Genomic DNA, 13571 nt, shown 5'->3' with positions numbered 1-13571 from the left:
AATTTCTGAATATTTTAGTAAATACTTTAAATTAGTCTACAGAATTTTTTTATTTGTAAAATCTTTAAATTATAAAATAATAAAAAGTTATAAAAAATTTGTTAAATAATATAGTATTTACGAAAATAAATTTTCACAAATTATATTTAAAATTAAACTAAAATGCGTAATATTATTTTAAATTTATATACAGTAACATTCAATTAATTATTTTAATTTTTATAATTTTCAATTAATTTTTTTATTACTTTTTAATTGCAGAAATAAAATTTAAAAATTTATTTATTTGTTTATTTATTTTTTACTTTTGCTATTCTGTAGCAAAGGGGGCGTAGCATTTCAGTGATTGACGCCTTCAAGATGGCGGTGTTTGAGAAGAAGAAGGAGAGTAAACTGAATTTAGATGACACGCAATGTTTAACATGCACTATCGAAGCAGCTGAAAATGTACAAGACTTTACGGTAAGCGATTTGTGCGTTATTTCCTAAAGTTTTGATAAGAAATAATTAATGTATTTCGTGTAATTAAATTATAATGTAATCATAACAAGAAAATGCCTTTTACTTAATTGTGGTTTATTAAAATGATTAATTAAGTATTAAATGGATAAAGTCTATTATTTTAACATTTCATTAAAGTGTATTTTAATTAAATTTAACTCTAATCTGTAAGAAAGATTTCTGTACCTTAATTAAAATTAATATCAATTCATTTGGATTTTGATCATTCTTTAATTAATAAATAATTAAAAGAAAATACAAATATATAATTAAAAAAATAATAATAATGAAATGAGTGATCATTGTACTATATTATGCCTTTTGATTGAAATTTTTGTATTAAATTAATAAAAAATTATCATCATCATTTGAAAGTTAATAAAATGAAATGGCAACAAAATAGTTGAAGCAGCTGAGCATGTGCCTGCCTCTGAGGAATCCAGATCCAAGTTCAGCTTGGATGCTTTTTGCAAGTGACTTGGCTCTATTGTGTTGAGTCCTATTTCTTGTCACCTGATTTTGCCATTGTATGCCAAGTTGAAGTCATTGGCTGCACTTGGCAGATTCAACAGTAACTGAGCAAATCGGTAGCTGTTATGTAGCAACCTAGATTTGCTGAATGACGAGGGATGTTGCGTTGGAACAAAAACCCTCATTAGTCAGTTTTGGATAGCAATAGGTAGCATAAATGAAAGGTACTACCAAATGTGACATCAAAACACCAAACGTGTCCTGAAAGAGCGCTACTGTAGAGGGCGTTCTGCAGAAAAATACTCAACAGCTCCAGAACTGTTGTCTGCTGAACGCATCCATTATGGGCATAATAATAAGTGTTTCTTAGGACAAAGACTTAAAAAAACAAAAAAATAATGCAGTTGTCTTCATAAGCAAAATGATTTTAGCACTTTTTTACAATATCTGCTTTAGATTTTTGTTTGCAGATTAATATATATGTTTTTCTGATATTTATCATCCAATTAGATCTATTCATTCCTATAAGCTTACTCTCCTAACATTTTATATAAGATATCGAAGCAAGTTTACCAAATAAAATAAAGAATCACATCGTCCGCGATGATTACTGATCTGATCTATGTATTTTTAGTAATTATAATTGTGTCTTTAAGAAGCACCTCAAAGTGATGAGAAAATATTTGAGTTTTTCTTAATGTTTTCTTTAATCTTCAAAAGAATATTGCTATACCACAGTGGGCTAATATTTCACAAAAAGGCATTAAATCGTTTACCTGTTGTTTAATTTTACCAGTATTAGAAGTATAAATGTAGATCTGTTATGAATTAGATAAGAAAATATCTGTGAAAACAGATATATTTAATCTATATCACATACATAATTTAAAATAATTTATTTACTGATAAAATAATATGAAGTAAATTCTGTGATTTTATAATATGATTTGTTAGATTCAAGGCTTTCTTGAATTATTCTGGCTAAAGAATATATAAACTCTTTAATATAATTATGCTATATTATATAAGACCATTTATTTAAAAATTCTTTGTTTTATAAATATTGGTGAATTCTAAATAAGAATTCAAAGAATAATTTGTTTTTTGAGACTTAAAAAAGTAGTAGTTTGTCTTTCTAATCAACGTTACTTGAGTTAGTTTGATTGTGGTAAAATAAATTAGATTGGAAAACTGACTTAGACATTTTTATTTGTTTTGACTTAATTTACATAAATTTTCAATTGCAAACCAGCTAGAACACTCCCTATTTACAAATTGCTACAAAATATGCATTTCAGACTTATCCTTGATGTAGAATTTGCTTCTTTTCAATTTTTTTTTTTTTTTTTCACTTTTAGTAAGAAAGATGTGTTCTAACTGTTTTACAATTGATAATTTATGTAAATTAAGTCAAAACAAAAAATATATATAGACTTACAACCTTAACCAATGTCTAGAAATATTTAGTATGTTTGACATGTTTCATTGCTATCTTATGTTCATATCAGTAATAAAAATCAAACTTGATTTTAAGCATTATTTTCTAATAAGAATGCATATCTTAGCAAATAACATAAAATTTTTAAAAGCTTTATGTAGTAAAGTATTATAAATTTTTTATCATACAAATAAATCATTTAATGACATGAAAGAATGGTTAAAATTGAATCAGTGATCTGACGAGGAAGCAAAGCAGCTTGAAAAATGTTTATCAGAGTTAGTAGCTGACCTTTTTAAAATAGGTTTGATAATTTTAATAATAATGCATCTAATAAATTTGTTTTATGAAGAAAAAAATCTGCTATATAAAAATATTTTAACTTATAGAAATACAATTTAAATTTAGGAATATAAAAATGAAATATACAGGGTGATCATAATTAAAGAGTAGGCATTTAGAATTCTGGATAAAGAACAACTGGGCAAATCTCAATCAAATTTGGTTTACATACTATTTGTATTTTCAGGAAAAAAATTTTACTTCAAAATTAAATTGCTAGAGTGAAATTTGGTGCTGATATTCTTCTAATGTGCATATTATGTGTTTTTTAAAATGAATTTTGAGTATAAAAGGAGTCATAAAATGTTCTTCACAGTTCTTTGGCAGGTCAATAGTCATGGTACACACTTTGTCTGATTAATATTTTTTTTCTATCAGTCTTTCTGTAGTAAATTCTGCAATTTTCACTTCACTAAAACCTCATTAGAACTTCTTTCCCTCTTCTTCACTATTGTTTTTCAACTGGTAAAGAACTGTACTCAAAAGAGTGGGTGAGCTTGGAAACAACTAATGAGTTTCAAGTTCATAAGTTGTCCTAATTAATGCATTGTTTTTAATGTTAAGTTTTAAAATCATAAACATTATTTTAATAAAGCTAAAAAACTGTTGCATAATCCAAATTAATTCTAAACCAGAATGCATGCAAACATAATAATCAGTTCATATTTTTATTCTCTGAAAATTTTAACATGCAACAGTTATTAGCTTTATTAAAATCATAATTATGATTAAACCACTTAACATTAAAAACAATGTACTAATTAAATTAATCATAGTATTTTAATATAATTGAAAGCATTTGTATATTAATAAAAGTTGCTAAAATATGAAAGTTGTATCATACACAAATTTAGACTAGCAAACTTAGTTATTAGCAATATACTTTGTTAGTCTTCTTTCTATTTTGGTTATTTAAAGCACTTGGAAGAGTTCTCTTGGAGGAATAAAAATTTGATTATGAACAGTGTATTTTAGGTTTTTATTGAATCTATAAAAGTGTTTAATGATATAGTAGTAAATATTTAATCAAAAGTATGACCTTAATTATTTCTGAACTATAATAAGGAATGGTAAAACATCATTTATGAAATATTACTATAAATAAAATATTAGATTTATTTAATACAGTAACAAACCAATTATCTGCTCTCTGAAATCTGGAATTATCAGAAAACAGACTAGTTTTGAATTTGGTAGGCTGTAATATAGCTGTAGTTTGCTATGTAGCTGCATTTTGCTTCCGTGATGTATGCGTCACGTGACCCCAGTTCCATTATGTTGTTTACTTTCCTTTCTTTAATTTTCAACCTAAATATTACACTAACACAGTATTCTACATTTTAAGAGGATTAATAATGATGAAACAGACATTGCTTTAGAAGTGATTAATTTGTATCTGTTAAATACAATTTCTGTTCTTAACTTTCCATTGTTTAGTTTAAATTTTACGTATATATTTAGCATGTATCCAGAAAACAGGAAAATTAGAAACTGGACTACCACCCTTTCCAAGTTTGCCAGATGAGTGGACTGTCACTATATTTAAGAAATAATGCTGTAATTATGCACTAATATTGTAATTTCAATATTCAGGTCAATCATTTTGCAATAGTAGCTTTATTAATAAAAATATGTTGTTTAAAAGAATCATAAAAATGTAAAAACATATTTCTTTCATGACAGAATAGTTCCAAGCAATAAGAAGCATACTTATATCAAGCCTTTCTTTGCAGATATAATTTTGAAGGTGCTGGAGTTTTTGTTTGTCTTGCTTATAGCTTATGAAGTGATGATGTAAAACTTGCATATTTGTAAAAAACACAAATATATTTTATTGTGACAGTATTGACTGAAGTGTTGTGACAAAGAGAATAAAAACTGGCTCCTTCAAATATCTGCAAAGAAGAGTTTGATGTGATAGTTCTAGTTAATAAAATGGACGATTTCATCATTGAAGAAATGTGTTTATATATAATTTTTTTTCCTTTAAATAAAAAGAAAGAACTATGTTCTTATTTAAAAGTTAAATTTTTATTTTAAGAAAAATATGTTATATTTTAATATTTACATTTATAATGAAATATAGTAGCCCTTTGTTATATTGCACCTTGTTATAATGTTAATTTGGATATATTGCATCTTTTTTTGTCTTCCAACTATAAAAGCACTTTAAGCAATAATTTAAAAAAAAATGATTGCTACTGAATTTTGCAGAGTGCGAATGGTTGCAAAGAAATATTACCTTATTCTAGTCATTGATCTTGAAACTATCATCTTATAAAATACAACCTACAAAAAATAAGTCAGCATGGAGATTGAAAATAAATAAAACAGGTGGATACATTGGTTATATTGTGCCGTCTCATATATTGCTCATTTGATTTGTCTCCTGGCATGTGTAATATTATGAGGGGCTACTGTATTATAACAACTTTTTCATATTAAAATTTATATAATGATGTAAAAAAATATAATAGAATGAGATTTTTACCACTTGGTGCCAGATTATAAAACCACATGATATAGCAAAAATGCTTGTATTCAATAATGATTCTTATGAAGAGAATATGTTATCACTTAACTAAGATCCAATTTTCTAGTTAATTCTAGTGTTATAGATATTATGGACTTTTATGAAGAAGTAAGCATCATTCTAGAAAATAAGAAAGGACACTATGCATGTAAATAAAACTTTGTAAGTAATATCCAGTTCTGTAAAGATCATTATGGATTATTTGTAGATTTGTATTTATTATGTGCCTCTTCAACTTGAGAAAATTATTGAAATGATTTCAAATTTGTAAGAAATAAAGATGACAATTAACTATATAATGATGAAGTGCTATAACAAGAATTTCTTATAAAATAGATTTTTTATAACTTTTTATATCTTCTACAGAATATACAAAAATTTATTTCAATCAATAATTTTGCATTTTATTTCTTTGACATTAAGGTAAACTTCCTGTTTATATTTTGTATTAATTTATTGTTGCTAATGTAAAAATCAGATATTCTCACTACACCTTAAAAATTCTCTTTATAAATATCATATCATTATATAATTTGTAAGTGAAATTTATAAAAAGAATTCCTAAGTTAACAGAATAAATACCTAAATTCTTATAACTGAGTTTAGTAATTCTTAAACTTGTATAATTTAATATGTAAATATAATTGTATTATATTTATTTGTTTCTTATTCTTTACACATTAGAACATATTAAGATTTAATTGTAGAAATTACAATTAAAATTAATTATAAGTTTATCCAATTTTTATTTTTAAATTATAATTGCAAATGACATTTTTAAATTTCAAATATTAATATAATGTTACAACAGTATAAAAGTTTTTAATTTATTTTGAACAGAATTAAGTTCATTATAAATTGAAACATGCAGATATTTCACTACTAAGATTTTTCTTATTTTTTTCAGAAGTGTGTGAAGTTTTTTCTTTTAATACTGTATTACTAAATATAAATTGAGGAATTGAATCATATTTAAAAATTACTTATTGATAAAAATAAACAGTTTTCATTAAAATATGCAAAACAAATATAAGTACTTGCCACATGTTTTAAATCCTTTCTTTTATTTTTGAATATATTTTCATAACAAACTGGATTTTAAATGAGGAGAAATGACAATAACATTCCCTTTTTTTCTTGTAATATTTCTGTTGATATAGATTTATGTATGAATAACTAAGTATCTAAAATGTCATTTTGTTGTTACAAATTTTTTTACTTTTACCAAATCAATAGGTAAATTTAGCTTATAGTTTAGGTTCAATAATGTGTGGCCTACATTACAAGAAGTATGTTTTTCTCTTTATCAAGTTACTCAAATGTCACATGAAAATACCTTAATGAAGAAATCAGAAAAACTGCTGGTTGTATTGCAATTATTTCCCAAAAATTTGTTTAAAAAAATAATATAATTGTTATTAAATTTTTTTATTTATAGATTTATATTATTCGAGTGCAGCGAGGTCCTTTTGTAGATAATTCATGGCAAATATCTCGTCGATACAGTGACTTTGATGCACTAAATAATATGCTGCAAATATCGGGAGTTGAATTACCTCTCCCTCCAAAAAGAGTATTTGGAAAACTGGGCAGAGAATTTGTAGCTGAAAGGCAGCAAGGATTACAAGTAACGTTACTTTGATGATATAATTGGATAGATTAATTAATATTTGTAATAAATATTTAATGTGTTATATTTCTTATTAATTTAGAAATGTCCTTTAATGTTGTTTTAAGAGCTTTAAAATTCTCATTTTTTTTTGTAATTTATTTCAGCAATATATGAATACAATTTTATCACATCCAATGCTAGCTTTATCATTACCAGTTAAAAGATTTTTAGACCCAGAAAATTATTCACAGAACTTCTTAGGTAATAAATTTTTAAATTTTATTATGACTTTTAAAAAAATGTTTATATAATATATAATTTACTTTAAAAATGCTGTTGATTAATAAAACAAAATTTAAATTATGGAAATAATAGAGAATAATATATGTTTTAATGGAGTATAAAACAATATAGAATATCAATAAAAATATTTAAAAAATCGATGGAGTCAGATAAATTGTCTTTACCCAATTGTACTATTCACTAGTATACAGAAAAATAATTCTCCTTTCTTTTCTGAGTTTTGGAGTCTTAAAAATTCCAAGTCCTTATAAAAGGACAAACTGGTATAAAAACAAAAGGACAAACAGGTTAACTTAAGAGAAAAAAATATTTTATTTAACACTATACTTCACCCCAAATGCATTTCGCCTTTCTTTGGCTTCTTCAGCAGGGTTTCCTACTACCAGACTTGTGTGTAGCACAGTACAATCAGAATGTAATACAGCAGAAGACACATCATTAACAAAAGTACTATTGCATTTACAACTATTATATACTCTTCCCAGCATTCTGCGGGTATCACGCTGTTATTCAAATTCATAACATTATTTTACATAACTATCATGAAGTGTTCTTTGAATTTTCTTTTTACTATATTTTTTTCCTTATTTAAGATTTTTACATTATTAATATCAACTTGGCAATTATTCGCGTGACAATGTAAAAACACGGGAGACGTATTGACTTTAAGTCTCACTGCAGCCAGATGTTCCGACATTTTCTTATTTTCAGTTTCTTCTTCGTTTCACCAACATAATAGTTCGGTATTCCACATGTACACTGGAGTCTATAGATCACTCCTTCTTCCAATAGCTGTTTATCCTTGTAAGGTTATAGGTATAAGGTTATATAATATAGAATATAAAAAACTGATTTAAGTGCTCTTGGATTTGCATCTAAATTCAAGAATTTTTAGATGTCTTTTATTCTTGTGTCTCAAAGTATATATGTCATTAAAATAAATATTTATTTGCATTTTAAATTTGTAAGGTTTTCTGTATTTTACACAAATAATAAATCAAAAGTATATAATAAATAATAATAATAATAATAACACTGTAATTAGTTATTTACAATGACTTCTTTTTCATTAGATCCAAGATCATCATTAATTTGCAAAAATTATTTTCTAGATTTCTCAAATATATTGGAACAGAGACCAAACTTTGCTTCTGTTTTTGGCTTTTTAAAAGTCATATAATAATATTAGATTTGTTTTGTCATTTTATGTACATTTTATTATTTGTATAATGTAGTATTTACAGATGTTATGTCATCTATATATTCAGCTAATTTTTATTTATTATTTCTCTGCATATTTGTTTTATACTTGATTTTTATTTTTTTATTATAAATATAATTTACTGAATAATTAAATTTTAAAATAATTTCATAGTTATGCACGACTTGCAAATTTTTATTAACAAGAAAAACCACTTGGTGTTATATTACTGGACAAAATGCATTTTAAACATATTCTTTTTTCAGTTGTAAATTTATTGTGACATTTTCTACGTAAAATATTTAAAACATTTTTTAAATTTAACATTAAACTGACATAATATATCAAAGCATGGAAAAATATAATTTGCTTATATACAGTCTTTGTTACATGTTGTATAAATAGAAAAATATTATCACTGATTTTAGGTTTTAGTTAGTGGACATTTATTTGCTTTTGACTGTTTCACTGTTTAGACTTGGTGTAACATGTTTTTTGTACTTTTTATTTTTTCATGTAAAAAGTCATAAAATTGTTAAAAATTGTGAAACAGTGAAACAAGTTGTCATTTTTGTATTAAATTATTTTAAAAATTCTCACTAATTAATGACTTTAGAAAATAGGAAATTTGTATCTAAATTTTGTCTGTTATCATTTAGAAAATTTGTATCTCCAGGATTTAGAAAATATTCAAAACTCTAAAAAATGATTTCTTAATCAAATTTAAGTAAAAAAAAAAACTTTAGTTAATGAAAATTTAGTTTCAAATAAATTTTAAGTAGCATGAATATATAAGTTAACATATTTGCAAATGTTATAATAATGAAGTATTTTATTATGGAAATATTGTATATAAAAAAATGGATTCAACCTGAATTTGATTTTTGGAATATGAAGTCATTCATGTTTGATATTTCTAATTTATTATTAACTCTATAGATATATGAATTTAATTTAGTTCTTAATGTTTTATTTTTTCATAAATTTTTTGAACTGCAATTAAACATTTTACAAGCATCAGTAAATTTTGCATTTTTGGTTTAATTTCAATTGCATAGTTTTAATATTTGCTTAATTAAATTAATAATAATATGTAATTAAAAATGAATTTGGTTCATTTGTCAGTAGCATTTAGGTAAAGAAAATGCTAGAATATATTTTAAATTCTTCATTTTATTTTTATTTTTTATATTAAAGTTAAAATATTTTCTGAATAACTTTGCTGAAATAAAAAATTCTAGATTTTTTGCTTAAATTTATTCAAAAAATTGTCTAGAATTTTTTGAAAATGTATGCCAAAATATCTGTATTAAACTTTGGAGATACTGATGTATGACTATGTTCTAGGGATCTCAAAACTATGTTTAAATAGATAAAATACACAACAAAGGCCATATATTTTGACAAAGACACAAGAAAATCCAACAGAGTTGCATAACTTTCCTAGTTAAACTTTAAAACTGTATTGCACCATATGTTATGAGATTTTTATTTAAAAATTTTTTATATTTTATATTATTATGAAATGGCAAAAAACTTAATTTTGAGGGTAGAGACAAGTTTTTTAAAAAATTGCAAATGCTAATAATGAATCTCATACTCTCACACTCCAACATCCACACATATTGAAAAACCCCAAAATTTTTTTACATTTCTTAACATTTTAAGATTCCCTGAATTCAAAAATCTTGGAGGGTTAATTTTTGACCAATTGTCATACTTTCCCTCTATTATAAGTAACAGCTGGGAAAAGTACAAAAAAATAGAGTAAATTTATGTTAGAGTAAATTAGAAAATGGCATAAGAAAATGAATAAAAGCAGATAGGTGAACTTAAGTCATAAAAATATATTGTATATAAAATCAGAATTTAGAACAAATGAATGAAAATGTCAAATTAGTATAAATTGAAGTCAAATTTGTGAATATTTTTGTCATATGGCTGCTTGGATTTTTTTTCTGTACTATTTTTGAAACTTATACTACTATTGTAACTTTACAACATTAATATTTTATTAAAAATACAGTGAAATTCCATTAACTTGGCATTGTCAGAACAACACGGTATTAAATTATTGACTACTAGTAGCCCGGGATGCCCCCTAGTGGGCGTTCCAGCAGCATTACAAATTCCTGAGGCATGTTTAATGCACTTAATATATGAAAGTTGTGTGCGCTTAATGTTTAAAAGTTTGATGCAGTTTATATATAAATGTATACAATTCTTCATCTTAGAAACTAAACTTAAAATATCAATACACAAACAGCCAACTACAGTATTTGTACATGAGAAAGTGAATCTATTCTTTACTCAAAATTGTTCAAATAAATAGAATTAATATGATTAAAAAATCAAGTATAAATATATACAAATGTTCATGTTAAAAAGTAATGTTAACAGATCAATACACAGCAAATAGTATTTCTGTATTACAGACTGAAGATATTCTTTAGCTGTGTTCTGTATTCCATCATTTATCCCATCATAAAACTTCTGTATACACAACATTGTTGGGAAAAAAAAGTATAATTATTTGGAATCAATTTGCCTTGTTGTGACATTTTGTCTTCTGTGTCGTTTTGCTTCTGCCTGCCTGTGCAACATTGCAGATCTGAGCTCATGAGTTTCATTCTGCAAGCCTCCACGTGTTGATTGTGCTATTCTCTGTAATGTTTCCTGCGCACGTCTCTCCCTTTGTCTCGCAGCAGTGGCAGCTTTACGTTCCCCCACAGTGGCGTATTTCTTTGGTCGTGCCATGAAAGGTTTCTATTATTATATTAAAATATTAGCTTAACTATTTCACTTATCGTTTTATCGTAGCGGTTCAAATCTATCCGGTTTTTCGTTATTCGCCCCCTAGTGAACATTACAGGCATTCCGTGACAATAATAAATTCCTATTACAAATATACTGAATTATTTATATTGTTATATTGACCAAATAATAATTTATTGGCCAAATGAATAATAATAATTTATATTGTTAATTTAAATAATAATTAAAATTGTTAATTTAATTTGAATGTTTGAAATATGACACACGATAGGGGCGCCTCTAGTGTCGGTTATCAAACGGTTACGGGACGGACGGAAGGAAGGAAGGACGGACACCTGTTGAATGGGTTATATATATAGATAGATAGATACTGCCTTATCAGATAGTTAAGGTTTTTTGTTTTCCTGGATACAGTTTTACATATATTGACATGTAAAACTGTATAAATGCATTTTTTAATAATAATTAACATGTCATTTTCATTTTTTCATGCTATTTCTGCCTTTAGTTGGCTTGAAACAAGAACACACTATTCTTACTTTGTACATTTTTATTGCATATAAATACAAATTTACTCTAATTATCAAAGTAAAATACTGTAGCTGTTGTATTGTACCCTGTGATACTTATTGATTCCAAGTATGCTAAATATTTCTGCTTTTCATATCAAACCCATTCACTAATATATTTGGAAAAAGTTTTTAGAAAAATGCACAAGCTAACTGATTTTACCTAGCACATCATCATGTCATCTTGGTCTTCCCCTGTTTTCACAATGCTTATATCAGAAGTTGTTGATGATGATGGTAAAGAACAATGCACTGATAACCCCAACAACAAGTTTGATGTGGTTGCTTATTGGGTTTTCTGTCATACTGGATGCCAGGTTAATGGAATTTCGTCATACTCCAATTTCCTTAATATTTTATTTTAGTAAGAAGTAATTTTAAATTTATTTATTTTAAAACATGAAGTAATAATTATTATTTTTAACATTTACAAATAAAAATAATGATGATATGCTCTGTATTCTCGTATACAAATTTTGTATTTCATTCTGGGCACCACATCATAAGTTCTTAAATACTGATGTAGAATATAAAATTTTCAATTTGTAATTAAACAAGTTTTAAATTGATAAACAGCTGTTTTATTTTAATAAGTTTAAGTAATGCATATAATTATATATTTTTGTATTATTTATATATAAATTCTTTATTTCTTAATTTAGAGATAGCTCTTCAACATGTTTCAATGGTTTTTCGATCAGAATTGAGATGGGAAATAGTTGAACCTTTTCCAGATATAGGTATGTAATAGATATTGACAGAAGTTAGTAAATATTTTATTAATAGTTTTAAATATTAACATACTTTTAATTACACCCAATTAAAATTTATTATGATACATATATACATATATTTATTTATTTTCTATTTACAGTCATACAGAGTATATAGTATATAAAATAATTTCTAGTGTAAATTATTCCATTATGATGATGATGTAATAAGTCAGTTATATATATTTAATTAATTTTTATTGTTACAATGAAATAAAGAATATGCATTAAAAATATTTCTTTAATGCATTTTTTTCATTATATTTATAACTATTTCATTATATTTCATATATATTTATAACATAAAAAAGACTATATTTCTATGACAAATAAATTCTGATTAAAAGACAGTTTAAGGTTCTAGCAAGATAAATTCTATTTGAATAAAAACTATCATAGGAATAATACTTTTACTGCATTGCTTAAAATAAAGTGTAATATAAAATTCATTTTATACATTGATGCTATTAAATTGATTTTAATATTTTATAAAGCTATAAGTAGTAAAGCTTGGTTCCTGGGTCTTAAAATTTTGAAAAGTCAAACTTCAAAATTAACAAAAATATTTCCCAGGAAATGAAACAAGTTCCTAGGAACTTTGATTATATTAAATATTTATATTTATAGTCTGTTCTATTTATTTTATTTATATTTTATTCATTGTACTTTAAGTAACTTACAAATAACAGAAAGCAAAAGTTATTCTGAATATGTTAAAAGAAATTAAAATATATTAAAGAACTCTTAACTGACAAGTTACAACTTCTTAGTTGTTGAGTCAGCAAAACAGATCCGTATGTGTTTTTGCATGCCTTATATTAATTTTAAATCATTTTATAACTTTGTTTAATGATGTCAAGAATTAAAAATCTAGTGAATTTATTGTTTGGAAATATTTTGAACTTTCATTTCCTTTAAAAAAATGAGTAATGATGTCCAATGATTTGCACCCATTTGAAGATTGCAAGGTAACTCCAAGGATATTCAGATATTCAGTTAGTGATTTTGCTTATTAGAAGATGTTTTTAATGTTTTCTAATTAAAAAATTAAAT

General features: G+C 25.0%; 1 protein-coding gene across 1 annotated transcript; it reads left to right on the top strand.

Annotated features, from left to right (window-relative positions):
- The first annotated feature begins 342 nt into the window (after positions 1-342).
- LOC111637824 (PX domain-containing protein kinase-like protein) lies at positions 343-12555 on the top strand. Its single transcript, XM_023383397.1, has 4 exons — positions 343-462; positions 6724-6912; positions 7062-7158; positions 12408-12555. The coding sequence occupies exons 1-4, from the start codon at positions 361-363 to the stop codon at positions 12491-12493; spliced, it is 474 nt and encodes a 157-aa protein (XP_023239165.1). The 5' UTR covers positions 343-360; the 3' UTR covers positions 12494-12555.
- The last annotated feature ends 1016 nt before the right edge of the window (positions 12556-13571 follow it).

This window comes from Centruroides sculpturatus, unplaced genomic scaffold (genome assembly GCF_000671375.1).
Source record: "Centruroides sculpturatus isolate CEXI.00-Female unplaced genomic scaffold, Cexi_2.0 scaffold1165, whole genome shotgun sequence".
NCBI lineage: Eukaryota > Metazoa > Arthropoda > Arachnida > Scorpiones > Buthidae > Centruroides > Centruroides sculpturatus.
The sequence above is the reverse complement of the archived record's forward strand: the minus strand, read 5'-3'. Positions and strand labels throughout refer to the sequence as shown.

Coding starts and splice junctions, on each gene's coding strand:
- LOC111637824 (XM_023383397.1), top strand. CDS start 361: ATGGCGGTGTTTGAGAAGAAGAAGGAGAGTAAACTGAATTTAGATGAC. Junction 6,913..7,061: donor AAAGGCAGCAAGGATTACAA/GTAACGTTACTT, acceptor AATTTATTTCAG/CAATATATGAATACAATTTT. Junction 7,159..12,407: donor TTATTCACAGAACTTCTTAG/GTAATAAATTTT, acceptor TTCTTAATTTAG/AGATAGCTCTTCAACATGTT.